Source organism: Hermetia illucens, chromosome 3, assembly GCF_905115235.1.
Source record: "Hermetia illucens chromosome 3, iHerIll2.2.curated.20191125, whole genome shotgun sequence".
Taxonomy (NCBI): domain Eukaryota; kingdom Metazoa; phylum Arthropoda; class Insecta; order Diptera; family Stratiomyidae; genus Hermetia; species Hermetia illucens.
The window spans coordinates 62,372,863-62,392,585 of NC_051851.1; the positions used below are offsets into that span (position 1 = coordinate 62,372,863).

The following is a 19,723-nucleotide window of genomic DNA, read 5'->3' on the forward strand; positions in this document are numbered from 1 at the left end:
TGAGCCTAAAATATCATATCTGCTTGAAAAGTCTGAAGTTTTATGTTACGTGTTGGGAATAAAATTACCAAAGAATTTTGGTCGAATTAGCTTCATCCAATAAACTTAAACAACTTAAATACATTTCAAATAAACCAGCATTCATTTTACCAATGATTTCAAAGAGAAGTCCTGTGTTTCCAACAAAAACTCAAACTCACTTGTTTCCAAAATAATCGAGAAAAAGTACAGTAGAATCCCGACAATTCGTATCTTCAAGGGGCTGACGGTTTTGTTACATATTATCGGGAGATTTATACGAATGAGCTGGAAATACATTCCACTGTCTTTCGATTCCACACAAAGGTCCTACGAAGCTTGAAAACCAATAACTTTCAACTTATTGTCTGAAAAGCCCTTACTCCCGGAAACGTCTGGATGATGTATAGACGATAAGAATGATCGCCTCGACAAGCTCAGGGAATCATTTGCTCGGCAACCAATATGCAATACCTAGATACATATAAATGACTGCTGCTTACTCTCGTGGGCGCTTCAGTGAAGATGGTAACGAAAAAATTTAACATTTAATTGCTCTAAAGCGAGAATGATATGGTCTACCCCGCAAATCAAATGAAAACACCCCAGCTACCGACAAAACGAGTTGGTACAATATAATGGTAATTTTCGGAGTTTCTATAGAAGACGTTGTTGCATTATCCAATAACTTTGATGCATAGAATTGGAGCCTGAAAATTGACACTTTGGACATTGTGTTCCTACTTGTTAGATAGACTTGTTCCCCAATCGCAACAAAAAATGGGCGCCCTTGGAAACAGACTTCGGAAGAATGTTCGACCTTCCGATAATTCCAGCAGATCGAATCAAATCTTCAAATTGACAGTTATTTGGGACCTACTCGCAGCACCTAGCTAAGGTCATCATACTAGATCAGATTAACGACGAGAAAAAAAAACATCATAATCACCTTTGGTTATTTACCCTAAACTAAGGGATCTCATAGTGTACGCAAAATCGAGTGCTCTCGAACAGAACATATTCGTTGGGGAAGTAACAAATGTAATCTGAGAGGAGAGATGTTCATCACTTCAGCTGGTCTCATGACTGCAAATGTAGAATGCGCCGCTACGAAGTGAAGTAATTGACCTAACAATCAGTACTTCAAAGTTGTTACTGCCAAGAAGTTCATGGTCTCACTCTCATATCACCAATACATAGAAGTCAGTCGAACTATTGCGAGCCAACAGTCCGCAATACAACGACTGAACCCTATTAAAATGAATTGGACCAAGTTCCATGAACTCCTTGACAGTAAAGTGCAGTTTTTGCGCTTGAAAATGAATTGTAAAGTCTGGATCCTTGAGGAATCGCGAGGTGAAAAACTCAGGAAATCAACCAGGCGACTTATGAACCAGACTTGTGAGAACAATAAGAATGAAGACTGGCTGAACACTCACAGCGTTAATATAAGAAGCTCGATAAGTGTGCAAAACAGGACTCCTTTAGAGCGTACTGTGAGGAACTGGAAGGCGAAAGAGAGACTTCAAGGCTGCGTAGAGTCCTTAAAAGGGATAAGTCAGCCAAGTTGGACTCTCTTAGGAAATCCGAGAGTACTTTCACGAACTCGAGACTGGAATTAGGAAAAACCTTGAAAGTATACCATCCAGGAGAACTGGTGAGAGAAGTGGAAGTGTCGATTGTCGATTCCTGCAATCCCTTCAATACGGAAGTGTTGCAAGGTAAGCTGAAACACTGCAAAATGAAAAGTTAAGGATTCGTCCTTTGAACACTTCAATGAATGGATGACATCTATCCAGCAATGTAAAAGGAAGGTAAAGAGCACTTAGAGCGATTGCTAAGAATTGGGAAAGGGGACTACTCAAAAACAAAGAACTTCGGACAAATCAGTTGAACATCGTTTCGTTGAAATATCCTGAGAAACTGGTTGAGCGTCACATTTGTGAGTTTCACGCTAAAATCGCACCCACAAACTGAAGGCCAATACGCTTACCAGCGTGGAAAGTCCTATGAGTCTGCTCTTGATTCTTTGATTTCAAAGATAAAGGATGCAACTCTGAATGAGGGTATTCGTGAACATTGAAGGGGTGTTCGATTGTGTGGTTTTCCAAAAACTCATGTAGTAATTTTTATATACGTTGCTATCATTGGGCCGATGTTCGATTATGCACCCGCAGCGTGAAACAGAAAGTTTTCACCGTAAACTAGTCGCACTGTGTGTCTGAGCTATTACCAGGATCATGAGCATAACATCTGGCGCAGCTCCAAATTTATTACTCAATTTGCAGCCCCTGGGTATATTTATTCGAAGAAGAAGAGTTACAGGCTTTAAAATCAAAGAATCCAGCCCTTACAACGCTTTCTAATTCTCGGGTCCCTATACATTTATTTGCAGAAGACATAAAGTTATCCTTACATGTGAAGAGAACAAGTCCCAGAGGAATGCGTGGCAGGATATTCGGAAGTTTTCTACACCGATGGCTCAAAAACAGGACAGGATTCTGGAGCAAGAGTCTACCTTCGCAATAAAAACGAGAAGTGAGTTTTTCCTTTGGGACGATATGCAACGGTTTTTCGAACTGAAGTATATGCGATCCTAAGGGCGGTAAACTGGGTAGTTGACGAGCGGTTGAAGGTCATCCGCATCGCAATTTGCAACCATTGTCAGGCTGTATTGAGAACCTAGAGTAGTCCTTTGATCACCTCGAAAATCATTCTGGAATGTAGAAACCATTTGAACTCTATTTCTAGATTCAATACGGCAGAACTACTAGGAGTACCTGGTTACTATGGTAAGGGAAATTAAATCTCGAGTGCAAAAGAGGAACCAACAATTGGAGTGTTAGTAGCATTGGCTAAGGCTGTCTTCATAAACTGGGAACAAGCTTCTTATAATGACAGATGGCAAAACCCAAACGCAAACGTTAAATACACCAAAAGTTTCCTGTCAGAACCTAACATACATACCGCAAGGTTTGTCCTGTGAAAAACAGGAAGACTTGCAGGAGTATTGTAAGCATTCTGCCACCATAATTCACTAGCTGGATATATGTTCAGAATAGGAATCATTCGAGATTATACGTGTCCCTCTTCTAATGAAAAAGCGGAATCCACGCATCAGATATTAGATCTTTGCTGGTATTCTCCAGCTGCAACGACTAATATCAGATCCCCTAATGATCCCCTAAATCCTACGATATAAGCGAATTCGAGATATTCCGGTAGACGGAAATATCTGTCATCGTGTCCGTAGCAATTTTCCGAGTTATGTATGTTGTCAAATTTTTAAAATGTAAAGTTCTAAAATCATAAAAATTGGGGAAAATTCGCCGGAAGCTAAGAATACAAAAGCAAGGTAAATTTGGGAACCGATAAAAACGGCTCGACTGCGCAATTTTCCCCCTTCGATCCCATCAGGCGGATTCTTTAGTTTTCCGGGTGGCTGAATTTTTTTTGCCACTGATGCGATAACGGCGCACTATGTATAGGACACGCGAAGCTCAATTAATCAGTCAATAATATAAACTATCCACAAATTGGGTTTCCTATTTTTCACCTTTCAGGCAATAGTGATCTTTTTTTATCTTATATGATGATGTCATGCTACTATTTAGGCAATACAGAAGAGAAAAAGAAAAATATCTTCTCGTCGTTGTGAATAAAACAGATAGTTTCAAAATACTGCTTCAATCTTTAGTAAATAAAAACTGTTTTACAAAATATCTCCAAAAAAGCATAATTCAAATTTTACAACTACAAACGCCTAACCATCAAGATTTAATGATGAAGAAGTACTGGATGAGCTGGGACAACAGGAGCGACCACAGCTGCATGGTGAGCGACTACTGGGGCAGCAACAACGGTTTTAACAACTGGTGGGTTGTGGACAACATGGCTAAAAGGATACAACGTCATTTGAACACACAATTCAAACTTGCAAAATTACGTCATTATCCAAATTCCCAAAATTCAAAGTCACTTACGTTGATGAATGGCTGATAGCTACTGGTGCAGCAACATGTGCAACAGGAGCAACATGGGCGACATGTGCTACTGGAGCTACAACAACACCACCGGGAGCAGCGACGGCAACGGCGAAGATGCAGGCAAGAACGAACTGAAATGACGATACATGTTTCAATGATTCCCAAATTTCGAATTATATCCTTTATGAATGTAAATCCTTCTTGTCCGTACCAATTTGAACATTTTGATTGGTTTTGGTTAAAGTTTGGTTTTAGCTTGAGATTTAGTGATCACTGAATTAGTTCAGAGTTAAACTGATGCTCTCTTCTGCAGCCAGCGCAGCTTTTATATCATTAGGACTACAATATTGGTGCAGCCGGCTGCAAATATCAAAGCGGGGATTAGGCTAGAATGAGTTGTTTTGTCAAGATACTTTTAATATGGTTTATACAGGTATATTCCATACATTTCATTATTCTTGAGCTGCAGATGCGATTATGGATATGCTTGTGAGCAATACGCTTTAGACATGATTTAGAGTCAGTCTTTTGGACCTTTGTCGCTAACAGTGGATATATGCTAATAACAACTGATGCGAGTTACCGTGCCGTTGGAAAAGTTTATTTGCTGTTTGAATGAAGGTTTCTTATCTAACAACGTTAACATCACTCACCCTCAACCGCACTATACTCGCACATTGCTTCATTATTTTAAACCTGCCTTAACACATGAAAGCTTTGATAGCAACAAGGTACGTCAATTAAAAGATACTCATTCAAGTTTGCTAAATCGATTGGCAAAACGTCCTTGTTATCTTATTTCGGGTGGAAAATCGACTATGGTATGCTTGCGATTTTAGTTTTTATCTCTTTCAATCAAATTCAAAATTAATAATAATTGGATCCCTATTACTGGAAAAATGCGAAAGATACCACTTACCCAAAACTAGATTACTCTTCCAGCATCTTCAACATATACGGTTGACATCGCCAACACTCATTTGCATGTACTTAACCTTAGCACACAAGCAATTGGTAACTCGAGACGCCATAGTTGCCGGCGGCGGAGTTAAAGCATTTTGCAATACCTCTTTGTGCCAAAGAAATTCCGTAAATTGATTATTGTTATTACAGCTGAGATTGTTTATTTGTATATGTCGTCCGACGCTTTCAATTTATTTTGTTTAGCTGTGGTTCAGCCTTTTTCATGACGTTATTATTGCTGGGAACCTCGTCCAGATACTTTGCACATATTTGGATGCCCATGCCTTCAATTTTCAGTTAATGCATATTTCTAATTTATTCATGTGACTCTTTGAATTAAATTCTCGCGCTGATAAGATTTGTTCATTTGTGTGGTTACGTGTATTGCGGAGGTTGCAAAACTATTTAAGTTGTTGTTGTTTTCAAGGCTCCTGACCTGTTCCCCATACTTCGTATAACAATAATAATGTTTCGAATAATACTTGCATTATATCTTATTTATGACACATTCAATTAAATTAAGATAGGTGCGTTAGTATGCAAGAGATATGAGACCTGATAGACTCATTGTATTATCCTGTCTGAACTGATCGTAGCCTTTGCAAATCCGAGAATGCTCTTAAAGGAAAATTATACACAGTCTTCATTGAAGATAATTCTACGTAGTAGCCCTGCGTCTTAGATCTGAGGAGGTCGGTGAAATTGATATAGAATCGAGGCAAAGACTTCACACTCTCGATAAGGGGAAACTTACATATCAGCCCACATTTTCCAGAAGCTGCCATGGCTCTGGGAATAGCTGTGTCAAATTTTCCCTTTCTCGACATACAACCCAAGTAACCGTGGCTCAATAGTTGATTGAAATTTTTTTCATAGATCGCAATCGCAATGAAACAATTAAATAGCTCACAAGAGTGAAGCTGCGATATGTGCTCTGCCCCACTCCGGACAATGAATGGATGGATCTGCATCACGCATCGACTTAATTCTCCAAGAAAATATCATTCATTTGTCAAACACAGCTGTCACTGTTGCAAGAACCATCTTTCAAACGAAAATTTCTATACAGTTTTGAAAATAGAGGAAGTGTGGGGTGGAGGTGGAAATTTTTAAAAAACACTGCTTTGCAAGGATCATCGTGAAGCATTACTTCGTGAGAAGGGCTCAGGTGTACACTTTCCGGGTTCAAAACTGCTACTCGACAGCTCTTCATCTTTGGGATTTAACCTCTACGTTAAATGTGTTGTACTTCCCTCCATAAACCTCGGGCAATGAAACAAAATATCCTTCGAGTCCTCTGATGTGGCGGCGCATTCGAAACAGTAGACAGACTCGTCCAACCCAAAATAATGCAAATATTTTATATAGCCTCCTTGCTCTGAAAAAAACTACATCAGTGAAATTCAAATCTACGTGTTCTCCCTTGACCAATTTCCCAATACACTCTCTCAGTGTGTGAACTCAATGGCATTTTTCAAAATTTCACTCCTTTTAACATCTCTGCAGTCACCCGATGACGAATCCATACTTCACTCCTAACAATGGGGCTATAAGATTTATATAAAGGCAATTTTTCAATGTGGCAATCCACCACATCTGATGCTTTCCAATATGTCCTCCAAACCCTCAGCGAAATTGGGCGGTATGCCAAATTCATCCTCCTCCACTTTGCAGCATTCTCCATTGCTTCCGTCCAGACAAGAGTCACGTATAGACGGATGAATTGAACCACCCCTGGGATAAAAAGACTGGAGGTATACCTTGCCCTCCTCTCCCGCTCTCAGCCTTGCTGCGCACATCTAGCACTGAATCATTGTTGGAGAAATTTTGTGATGATCAGGCTATTAAGAGTATTATTTTTTTTGGAATTGTTTATATGGAGCCTGATCCGCCAACACCAGAGATACCTCTCTGAGAGGTAGTTCTCCATTAGCTTAAGTACGTGATCAGGGACATCCAGCTTAAGTCAAATGCTCTTAATTTAATCTATGTAATCAAAAGTACTTCTGGTGCAATGGCAAAACCTCCTGAGCGTCACGCTGTTGCTTTTACGAACCTCCCCGCAAGCTCTACCATATGAACGGGGCGTTATAAAGCATCCTCTTCCGAATCTTATCCTTAATGTCGAAAAGGCAAATACAAAAGAATGATAATAGCATGCTTATGGTTTTCTGGGCTTCGGTAGTAAAACCGAAAACCTATGGAGCGACTAGCACTCCTTCCACTATGCACGAATTTTGATATACTTATAATCCACTAGAACCTGGCCTGAAGTTGTGTAGTATTGTTTCTTGGCAATCTAGGAAAAAGGCACCTTGATGAACGGTTAGCTAAGGTTCACCATTCTCCGACCTTAAAAAAAATTGTAATTATTTTTCAGACGATGCTGGAAGTGACTTTCGGTCCAAGGCAAATCTGCCTATACTCTGGAGCCCACCTAACTGCAACACACGTAAACGCAAATTCTCTTTAAATGCACACATTCTTTCCTTCTTTTTCCTTCAAATTTGTTCTAAGAGAGATTGTTGGTTAGTTACTCCCTCCACAAAAGGACAGGCTTCATCAATCTGAAAACTGAAAATCTTCCAGAACTTGATGCCTTTGTCGATGAAGAAGTCATCAGTGCTATGGAGAGATTGAGAAAGCGACAATTAAAACGACAAATATCCAGAAATTGAAAATATACAAATAACTCCTGCATATGATGAAGCATTATCTATACTTTCTGAACTCCACAAGTATTTTCATAATAATGAAAATATTCATCTTGAATTGATTGAGGCAGCCAATTTAAAGATATAAACTAAATTGAATTTCCTAATAAACAAGCATGAAATTTCCGTTTCTTACGTTTGCCCTTTTTCTGTGAATAATTTGCACTGTTAATTTTTTTTAAATAAAGAATGAATTTTATAATTTGCCCTGTTAAGTGCAAAATATTTTGAATCCACAATTGATTGCATTTAAGCAGGCTCCACTGTACCAATCTTGTAAGCTTTTTCTGTGTCGTTCTTAAGTTTAGTTCCAAGGTCTCAGTATTCTTCCAGTTGTTTCCAGTATTCTGGCCTGGCTGCTGATCCCTCTTATCAATGAAGTAGCTCCACTATTGGCTGTAACAATATCCAGCCCTAGCAACGTTCCAGTAGGATTTGGTTTCAATGCGTTGTTCGGTTTCCCTACTGGTCCAAAGTCAACCCGGTTAAATCGCTACCAATTATTTCATGGCTGAAACTGCCCAAACTCTCCACATACAGTGCTATTTTTGCACCAGGAGCAGTTATTAATATAGCCGACAATGATTCCTGAGAACAAAATTCTTCCCGCATGATTTGTTCTTCTCACGTCCTCATGTAAGTGGCATTAAAATAATTTTTAAGGTTTTGTGTAAAACAAAACCTTATTAAAATCGATTCAATATCTGTCTGTCTGTCACACGCATTTTTCTCCAAAACGGCTAAACAGATCCGAACGAAATTTGGTGGACAGATGGGAACTATGAAATCCCACGCATACAGCGAGTGGCATAAATTTAGGTGGAGTTTAAAGGGCCCCCCATACATGCAAAGGGGGGATTCAAACAATTTTTTCACCGGATATAGTTGTATAGGGTATCAAATGAAAGGTCTTCATTTGTACTTTCCGAAACTGTTAGTTTTGGCATAAATTGCAAAGTGCGTGAGTAAAGAGTCAAAATGTACGCACTTGAAGTGAGACAGGACCCATTTTCGGAAACTACCCAACCTAAAAATCCGAAAAAAATCAGGGTGGTGCGACTAGATGAAATCTAGGCCTCAAAATATGTCCCATTCCGATATCTGCTCAAATAAACTTACTAATAGTACATTACCACTTTTTAGAAATTTACTGAAAAACCCCCTTTAAATTCATCCTACGACTTCCGAATTTGTACCAGCATAGGGGACAATATTTCGTATATATGTGCTAAATTTCATGGAAATCAGGCAATTAACGCCAAAGCTATAGCAGTTCAAACTTAGCAATTTCGCGCGAGTTTACTGCTTCCAAAGCCATGCAAATCAGATGCTGACGTCATAATTACCCGGAATAATTGACATTCGCGTGGAATATTAAAGTCACATTTATGAAGAATCTATTTATCTGCAGCCCTTTTTAAGGTTTTGTGTAAAACACTTATGTGAAATCTAATCTTCGAGAGATGTCCCATTCCGGTATCTGCTCAAAAAATTTACTAATAGTATATTATCAACTTTTAGAAATTGACTAAAAAACTCCCCTTAGGTTCATCCTACATGTACTAAATTTTGCACCGACATAGAGGACAGCCTTGTGCATACACATGCCAGGTTTCATGAAAATCCAACTATTAGTGGGAAAGTTATAGCAGTTCAAACTTATCAATTTCGTGCTAATTAACAGCATTCTAAGCCATACAAATAAGATACTGACGTCATAATTAACGAGAATAATTGAAATTCGAGTGAAATGTTAAAATTCCATTCAAGAAGAATCTAATTCTCCTTAGCCCTTTTTTATATTTGATGTTGATTAAATTGTTGGCATTTGCTAATAATATTAAACTCAGAGTGTGAAGCGTATGAGGTTGACCATTATCAACACAGGGCTATCCATCAAATGATTTATTTAAATCGCTTTCTAGAAAATAGAGGGCAATGGAATCTTTAGCTATATTACACGGAGCTGTCGTGCACCCGTCGCTCCTCACATTTGTTTCTTTTTCTTCAGCCTTCAGTTCACAAGCGGGGTCGGCTCCTGGTGAACGGTTTCATCATTTTATTTTATCAAATGCCTGGATCAGGATGTAATCGCGAGACCTTTAAATCCCCATCCAGCGTATCAAGCCACTATTGTTTTGGCCCGCTTTTTGGTTGCTTACCATTGCTCTCAATGTTCTGACCAACACTGGTTGTTGAATTCTCGTTAGCGTGAATTACGTGACCACACCATCGGAAACGCCTCTCTTGCAATTTTTCCACGATCGGTGCAAACCCATATCGATTGCAGATATCCTCATCTCTTCTCAGACGTAATCAAAACGTGTCACGCCACCAGTGCAATGCAACATCTTAGTCCTCATTACCGCAAGACGCCGTTCATTGTCTTTTATAGTCGGTCAACACTCAAAACTATAGAGAGCGGCAGACGGACGACATGGCAGTAAATTTTAGATTTGGGACGTGCGCTGATACGTCGCTCACAAAGAACACCAGTTGGGGAATGCCACTTCATCCAGGTTGCATTAATGCATGAAACAATTTCATTACGCAGTTCTCCATTGGCTGATAGCATTGACTCAAGATATTTTAATGGCTGAGTCCTGGCAATGGCAGTAACCTGTCCTTCGAGATATTTAAATCGCTCAGTTCTGGCAATGGCAGTAACCTGCCCAGAACTGAACGATTTCAATATCTCGGGTCAATGCTATAAGCCAATGGAGAACTACGTTATGCTCCTCACATAGGGAAACACAAAACCTTTTATACCTGAAGCGCCAAGCTTCCGGTTTGCCGACTTGTTTAATTTTTCCTTCAATTATCAATGAGACTGTCTGGCAGTTTTACAGTGAAAAGCCCCCACCAATGGGACAAACACAAGACGAACACAGACATCCTTAAAGAATGAGATTGGAACTCTAGATGAATGAGATTGATTAGCTAAAGCTCTACCCCCTCAACCACGTTCTGCGCCATTTGTGAGAAAGTGGGAAGGGCCTGCGCCTCAAAGTGTTGAAAATAAGAGGTAAAAAAGAGTGTATACAGGAGGAGCAAATCCAGCAGCAAAGGAGTACGGAATCTCTTGTGTATCTTTGACCCATGTGGTTTATGTGTTGGTGTTTTGGTGGGGTTTTGGGTCGACACGTCGCGATCGGTTGCGCCCTTTTGTTCTATCAAAAGCCTGATCTTGATGCAATCGCGAGAGTTTTAGATCCCCATCCAGCGTATCAGGCCACCGTTGTTCAAATCAATCTTGATGAGTGAATTCTCCTTAGCGCGAACTACATGACTATACCATCGAAGACGCGTCTCCCGCAATTTCACGATCGGTGCAACCCCGTATTAATTGCCGATATCTTGATTTCGGATGTGATCAAGGCATGTTACGCCACTTGTCGGAACGTAACATTTTGTTCTCCATTACCAAAAGACGCCGTTCATTGTGTTTTATAGTCAGGCACCACTCAGAACCATTGAGGGTTACAGGGTGGACGACATATGGGTAGATTTTAAATTTGAAACTTTCGTTGATACGTCGATCCCAAAGAACACCAATTGCGGAACTCCACTTCATCGAGGTTGCGCTAATGCGTTTAGCAATTTTATAATGCAGTTCTCCATTGGCCGATTGCATTCACCCGAGATACTGCACTGCCATTAACAGTGGTAGTCCCTGTTTCATGAAGATGGATCTACAAAAATTCACTTCATTCAATCTGAGAACATGTTGCATGAAGCGATAATTCAGAACAAAATGACTGGTGGGAACGCTTCCTTGATGAACCCTGATAGAGACATGAAGCGGTTTTGATACACCTGCCACACTTCGAACTTAATTTTTCGGATTATGGCAGAGCAATTGAACCCAGTGCACGAGTTATTCTGGCAACAAATGTTGTCGTAAAGCATCCCAGATTACTTCATATGGCACACGGCGTTTCTCATGGTGTTTCTCCATGAGTAATCGCACAGCGTGTATTGCGTCAATAGTTCCGCAGTGCTTAACAAACCCGGTTTGATTCACGGTTGTTTGAGCGATTTCGCGAATATGGTTGTGAAGAATGCGTTCAAAAATGTTCATGGTATGGGAAAGAAACCGGATCGGACTGTAATTTAAACATTCTGTTAGGCTACCTTTTTTTCCATATTGGAACTTTAGTACTTTTTGGCTAGTCAGATGGCGCTCTACCTTCCTCAATAACCCGATTGAAGAATTCACTGTGGCACAGTGTTGGGTTGCAGCTCTCCGCTTTCCAAAGCTCAGCTACGATGTGGCCAGGTCCTGTTGCATTCCCCGATTTCATTCGTTTTATTGCTTTCTCGACTTCAGTGGCGCTGACAGATGGAATTGCTCCAAATGTCGGTAATGCTTATGGAAGTTGAGGATGAACAAATTCAGTTGAAATCTGTTCGAAATATTCCGCCATCTCGAAAGTACCGTGCTTATCATTAATGCAACGAAAGTATTCGATATCTTGTGAGCGTTAGTGTCGGTTTTTAAGAAGCCAATGCAATCTCTCTCGCCCTCGCGAGTGTCCAGTTTAGCGTAACGATCTTTATAATGAACCGCTCGGGAGACAGCGATTACTTTCATTGCTTCCCGGTTGGCATGAAGAATGCACTGGGAGTTGAATCTCTTGTATACTGTCTTCTTGACGTGGACCAAAGGCTAGTAGCCGTGATAGAGAGAGACCTCCCCATATGTATATGCATATGTATGTATGATCCTGGTGCCTATTTAATCCGCGCCCTAATTGGCTATACGTGTGTAGAAGTAATGGGTGTAAATGGTAAGCATTTGCTCATGGATTGTTCTTTCTATATTCTGGAATTCATCTCTGAAGAAAGAGGAGTACAGAAAGTAACTATTTCTAACAATTATTCAACGGAGGATTAGCTTGTACTGCATATTGCGTCCATCCAGGGATCAAAATTTCACTGGAATGAGGGAATTTATCTTACAATGTACATACTATGTGTTGGATACAGTAGGTACCGAAAAACTGATCTGAGCCGTAAACAGGGGCAACAAAGATCATAGGCATTTGCTTTTCAAAGGAAATTAGGTAGGAAAAAGTTGCGAATGAGCTTACCACAGTATTCAACACGATAAAATTAGTAAAATTGGGTCTGTCTCTATAGTACAGTTTGGTGACCCAATTGAGTACTATATGAGGTGTGGTTTGCCAAGAAAAATTTAAACTGGTCCTTACCTTTTCGGTTGATGATGAAGCTAATTCAATTCGATGAACTCAACGTCTGAAAACCCAGGAAAATGATAGCAGTAGAAAATGGAGGCAAAAAGTGATTGATTGAAGATAATATTTGGGGGCAGCTTATTCCTTTAATTGTTGCATTGTTTGGATGGTATCGATTTCAGTTTTTTAGCCTTTTCCCCGTACATATTGGAGTGTTCCTATATTTGCGGCATGGTCATTTTTACAGTGTATGTATACGTTGAGTGCTTGCTCTATCAATTCATCGTATTGAACCGGACCATGGGCTAGGTTGTGCTTGTCGAATTGAAATACCAAGAGTATTTAATTGCTGCATTCAAATGCGGCCTTTGATAAAACAACATGGCGAAACCAATCACGACGAGCAGACCCTGCTTGGGAGCCTGGCAAAAGCTGATGAAAAAGAAAAAGAAGCAGATTTAGTTGCTGGACGGCCTACTTGCTGTCAATTTTTGCACAGCTACTCCTGCTTGCTCCAGGTCTATTTCAAAATGGATCTCTGTGTTTTTATTTTTTATGCCAGTTAGCTGCTTTTTAGTAAAAGTCGTGTAGCATATGATGAGTCAAAGATAAAACAAGACATTTATGCTCGCCGCCCAAGTTGTGATGCAAGGTTATATACTGATAAATGTCACGGGCTTTCAGGTCATCAGACATATCTTATGGAAAGTAAGTTGCATCTAATCTTAAAATTAGGCTTATGATTTTCGTGATCGGGGATTAATCAAAAGTAGATTTCTTTGTCACGTGGTTTGGGGGGCAAGATTTAGGCTTTGACTGATTAGGAGGCGTTAACAGTGACCTTGCCATTCCATATATTGCACTACGAACTATGCCTAGCTGAAATTGGGTTGCTGACATTTTGACTAAACTACTTAAATAAATGTGTCAACCGATGGAGAATCAGAAAAAGACGATGCGCATTTCGACTTATTACCTTTTTTTTAATGCTATGTATTTTAATATTGTTTCGATTTTTACTTGAATAGAAATATAATAAAACGGTAGCTAGTGGCTCTGACCAGTGAACCACTTTTAATAATGAAAACCCAAATCAAAACTAATTAATCAGTTTTAAACGAGCTTCCGGTAATTAGAACATTTTAGGTATCCCTTCTAGAGGTTTGCGAGGCTCTTGTAATTCTACTCTTTTCCTAAAATCATTGATCCGAAAATTCGTTCAAAAATTTTATCAATTTTCAGGAGAACCCCAAACGAAAATCAGCAGTATATTTTTATTTAATTGAATTTCTTTTCACTTTTTCTGCCATGACTTTGTCAGGTATTTGCCTGAAATGCTTCTGCCACGGCGACGGTACAGATTTGTCATTCTTATTAATTAGGAATTGAGTAATTCTTACTTAATTGATTTCAAAAGCTCACCTATTGACATTGAATCCATATCAGCTAATTACCCATAATGTAAATTGTCCTCATTAGTCGAGTGCAGAATGCAATTCAATTAAAAAAGGGTCCAAACTTCCAGCAATTCATTATATAAACACTTGGCTACCATATCTTGTTATTTTTCTGATCAGTTCTCAAAACCATTGTATTATCGCGTCATTTATCAGGGCAGGTATGATGCAATGACTGTTGCACCATTTATCAACATGCAACCATTCGTAATTCATTTTTGTAATCACGTTAATGTATGCATATGGATAAGAGAAAGTTCATGGATTTCTTCAAAAATATGATAAAATTTATTACAAGGCTCTTAATTTTCAAAAAGAGGGCATTTAATTGATTGCATGCGGAAAATGTTCAGAATCAACAAAGCTTTAATTGAGTAGATATTGATACTTGTATACCAGTTAATACAATAATGGGATATTCACATTCTTTTTCCATTTTTTAATTCCGTTTTAAAGTAAGCCATTGGAGGTTTAAATTTCAAACATTTCATAAATGAAGAAAAACTATTTTTTGTATTGTCAACTAAACGAGTATCTTCCATCTTCTATGTATTAAGATGTATATTCTGCTTCAAGTCGGGTGATAAAATTCTAATCTTCTCAAAAAAATGAGTTTCCCTTGCAGTGTGAGTTTTTTTTTAAGTTTATTCATATCCCTTTAAGTCTTTTATTCCACGTCGATGCCTGTATAATTAACCATTGAAAATCTGACAAAACTGCATACGTTCAGACTTCTGCAACATGATTAACTGCAATGCATATAAAACTAGTTCATAGGTTGGTGATTTATAATATTAATAGAGTTACATATTTGATTTATAATATTAATAGAGTTCCATATTTTATGTTCGCCATATATGTAGTTCATTAACGCCATTTGGTTATTTGTAAGATTCTGTCATTCGCATTGTCCAAGTGCACATGCTGTGACTTTTATTACCATGCATAATCTTATACACATATTTCGCCGTCGAATGTCCCCATTACAAGTAAATGAATCAGAGATATTGAGGAATTAATTAATTCAAGTATCTGAAGTGTTCTAGTTTTGTGATGTCGTCCTTTCAAATAAAATTACAAGAACGTCTTTTTTAGAATAATATAAGCTTCAGCCTAAGTTACTATATTTCCCATATCCTCACATAAAAGAATTAGGCAACAAAAGGAGATGCAGACTTGGCCTACATAGATAATTTAAGCGGCCTGATTTCATGTTTTTTATTAGCTTAACACACACATGTGAGACGACATGTTACATTATGAGCACATATTGCCGTATTCAAGCAGTTTTCTGGCAAACCCTCAAAAAATTATATATTATTGTATTGCATATATGTGCATATATTGTGTTGACCATGAGTGCTTGAGAGTAATCAAACCATCATCACGAGTTTCCAATTGTCAGTTGCAGCAACGGGGAACCCTAAAATGTCCGGTCTCATAAATGTAAAATTGTGTGAAAAGAGAAAGAAAACTGTAGATAGGAGCAGCAAGTCTAGCGGCAAAGAGGCACAGAATGTCATCGTGTATCTTTCGGATAGGGACGAGGTGGCTAACGTGCGCGTGACCCATGTGTGTGTCAATGCGTCGATGTTGCCAAGATGCCAAGTGCGAAACGGATGCAGTTCAAAGATTGATCTTGGATGTACCTATTTATTTGCTCCTCAAACAAAGTAAATCATGTCTACCGGACTAATCCCCAGAAAAGGAGAAAGAAGCAATATGAAAACTTTGTAATGTTAGTACATAATGAACCGTTAGCAACGTAAAAAAGTGTGTGTCCAATTTAAAAAATAATACTTTGCTTGCTTGTTTTAATTTTTAAGTATTGTTTTAATATTTAATTATTGATACCGAAGGATAACATGACAACGAGGTTCGCTTCGATAAGGAGTTCGAAGCACATTTGAGTAACAGGGCAAACTGGCAGTGCGTGGGTGTGACAGACGGCTTAGACCGCTCTCTACCTGCTAAAACGGCTGTAGATGCAAGAATATTGTAAATATCCTTTCAAAAATTTCACAGTACATTTTCAAAAGACTATAATTTCGAAATATATATAAAACAAAAAAAAACAACTTCCTAAAAATTCTAGAACGGCGGGACCCTTTAAAGGTCTGCAACCTGCAAATATGTCAGGCTTGTTCTCAGTTTTTAATAACCGCATTAGCCAATGCAACTGACACTCCGCGCTCCAGTCCGGGCATGGTGGAAATTGAATACTCTCTTGCTAAGGCATCCGAAATTTCGCTCTACACCACAATGACCGGGTATTGGATCTAGAAATAAAGTCAAAACGGTTTCTACATCCCTGAATGACTTTTGAAGTGGACTGCTTAACGCCCTCAATGCAGCTTGATTATCGCTGCCGATTGCGATGCGCCTGCCCTTCAACGACATGCAAATCACCCAGGTTGCCACCCTTATGTTCGCACATATTCCCAACTACCCACACTGTCCTAAGGGAAAAGCCCACTTCTTGTTTTTATTCGAAAGTTAAATTAATCGTCGATAAGTGCCGCTAATTTCACTCCACTAACATTCTTATCCTGATTGCTGTCGCCTTGTTAAAACCAGTATATTTCGGTTTCGTATTGTCTTTTGGATTCTGCCGGTCTCGACGTAAATCGCAACGACACTTTCGATGGTAGAATGACTCCTATGAAATTTTTTTCCTATTTCTCTTAACGATTCGCCATCCCTGGGCAATTTCACCACCAATTTTCGCTCACTGTTAAGCAGTTCACTAGATTTCCTACCCATTATAATTATTTTATAAGAAGGGCGTTTTTTTAACTATGCTTTCCTCGAAATTGCTTATCACACTTGACTTGAGGTTAACAACTGAAATTTTACAGAGTGGCACAACAATTATTGTACTAAAAGCATATTTTAACCGATCGACAGGGTGTACGAATTTTGTTTTGACTTAAGCAAGAAATTCCACTCCTGTTAATGCAATAGGGAATGCAGCTAATATTTCGCATTGTTAGACAATTGAGGACACTATAAGCAATACAATTTGTATATTTCATTTGACATATTTAGTACTAATTTCGAGTAATATCCAAAAAACTCGTAAAATGTGTGGTGTATGAATATGGAAACGTGAAGGGTGAAGACTGTAACGATGATAAGTGATAGTTTTTAACCACCGGGTTAATCCCATAATCTCCCCCCGGGATTAGCTAGACGGGTCACTCAGGCTCCTTTAGGTTCGTACCATGTGTTTCACAGAAAGATAGCGAAAGACTCTCAGAGGCTTAGGAACACTTGCTTGCGGGGAAAAAGCATATAACCAATTTGAAGTCGGGTGTACGCGATACCCAGCCGGGAACAAAGTTGAGAAACTTTGGTCTCCACCAAAGCAAAATGTTGGTCGCCATTTGTGACCACCAAGCCGGATGGGGCGGGAAGAGGCAGCATCCCATTATGCAATATATTCCTCAGTAGGGGAGCCAGTGCCGATCCGATAATATACTCTTTGGGGCCCTCATAAATCCCGTACCAGAGAGTCCTCTCTGAGAGGAATTTTTCCATCAGTTTTGCTAAATACCCGGGGATACCTATAAGAGTCAAAGCCCCATTAATTATGTTCCAGTTGACCGAGCTAAATGCGTCTTTGATATCCAGCGCCAACACAGTGCCAGAAACCAGTGCGTCTTTTGCCAGGTTCACTACCATGTTTATTGCATCCAACGTAGAGTGGGCACGCCAGAAACTGGCACTCGGACAGGCCAGTGATTTCCGCTGGCTTCTCATTACTCTCCCTTTTTCGAGCTCGATTCGCCCTTAATTTCCATGCGGATTGCCAGGTAGTCACTGTGAGCATTGTCCTCACTGACATGCCAAGCGACTCTACTGGCTAAGGGGGCCCTCATGTATGTCAGGTCCACTAGACCCCAGGCCGTGTACGAGGCCCCAACATCCTCGAGTACCACAAAAAGCTCCACGAATGCTTCGAAGAGAACACGTCCCCTCACATTCGTTGTCCAGCTACCCTATTCAAGAGCCTATGCATTAAAATCGCCTGCTATTACAGCCGGCCAACGTCCTCTGGCATCCAAAACAAGAGCGCTCAGGATCTGCTCATACTCTGGAATGATCACACTGAGTGGAGCATAACAGCTGTAGATGTGAATTCCATTCACCTTCGCTCTCGTGAAGCATACCTCCGAGTGCTTTATCAATTCCAGGAAAGGTTCTTCTCTGCAAACCCATAACGCGGCTTGACTCGTTTGCCCCAAATGTCACCGCCGTGGTTTCCATATGACCCACTAATTATAGCCACATCCATGTTTTTTTCGCAGACGGTTTGCGAGAGTAGATCCTGCGCCGCTTCGGAGTCGTTGAGGCTGATTGATATCAACCCCATCTACAATTTGTATTAAGGGCTCTTCTATATTCCAGGCACTTGCGTTTCCATCGCTGACTCCTCTGGTCCGATAAAATCGAACTGCTTCTCCAAGGCTTCGCGAACATCCTCCTTCGTGGTGATTTCTGCTATATCTTTACCGATTATAGTGATATTCGCACTGCTAGCCTTAATATCGGCTACTTGTCCTAACGACTTTTTAATTTGGCTCAAGAATTTGTCCGCGATTACATGCTGGGATTTCTTGAGCTCCAACATAAGTTCTTCCTTCTGGGATCGTATAATGGGGTTAACATTATCTTCCAAATTAGTTAGTTCAGGGTCGGCCTTCGCTGTACTGAGAATGTCAGCAGATGACCCTTCACCTCGTTTGGAAATGATAATTACCCCCGGTTTTATTTTCCTCCGATCGCTTCTACTCTTCTCTGCAGGTTTCTCTATCCCCCTTCAAAGATCCGCTCCCTTTTCCCAAAGCCGTGGCGGCAACAGTTTCACCGGCAGTTTCAGCCATAGTCCTCATGTGCTCGCCTTCTTGGAAGTTAGATTCTTTTTTCTTTTCAAGGTTTGCTGTTCAACTTTTCGCCTTTTCCCCGGTTTCTCCCTTCTATATTTTGAATATGCGTTACTTAAGTCGTCTGGCTCACTTTTTCGTTCTTTTCCCCTCTCTTTCGCCCTGGGACTTGTCGTACGCCAAACGGAACCCTCTATCATGGCCCTTATAATTTGGTGAATATTCCTGGGCCCTTTATGAATTGACACAGCTCCTGATCCCACATCGCATGAGTGGTTCAGTGCCATGGATTCTATTTCATCGAAGACTCCCGCTGCACACTTCCTACTGCAGGTAGCGATCGCGGGGGCTTTAGCACGTGTGGGCGAGGATCTGCAAAGAATCGAGCTTCTTGCGAATGGGTCCGTTAGTAGAGCCATTTCCAGCCCCTCATGTACGCTTGTAACGTTAGGTGCCACGGCAACCAAGATTCCCACTACTGAAGCAATGCCATTGTTCGAT

General features: G+C 40.0%; 2 protein-coding genes across 2 annotated transcripts in view; one reads left to right on the top strand and one right to left on the bottom strand.

Moving 5' to 3' along the window:
- Window positions 1-19,723, top strand: part of LOC119652500 (neuropeptide SIFamide receptor-like) — a 308,594-nt gene that overhangs the window by 265,172 nt on the left and 23,699 nt on the right. The gene's annotated exons all lie outside the window — the stretch shown is intronic.
- Window positions 3,690-4,375, bottom strand: LOC119652504. The gene is made up of 3 exons (XM_038056693.1): window positions 4,216-4,375; window positions 4,002-4,135; window positions 3,690-3,913 (listed from the first exon to the last, which is right to left on the bottom strand). The coding sequence occupies exons 1-3, from the start codon at window positions 4,225-4,227 to the stop codon at window positions 3,796-3,798; spliced, it is 264 nt and encodes an 87-aa protein (XP_037912621.1). The 5' UTR covers window positions 4,228-4,375; the 3' UTR covers window positions 3,690-3,795.

What these genes read in the sequence shown, in the direction of transcription:
- LOC119652504 (XM_038056693.1), bottom strand. An exon ending in GCTATCAGCCATTCATCAAC is followed by an intron (nt 3,914 to 4,001) that starts GTAAGTGACTTT and finishes GTATCCTTTTAG; the next exon opens with CCATGTTGTCCACAACCCAC.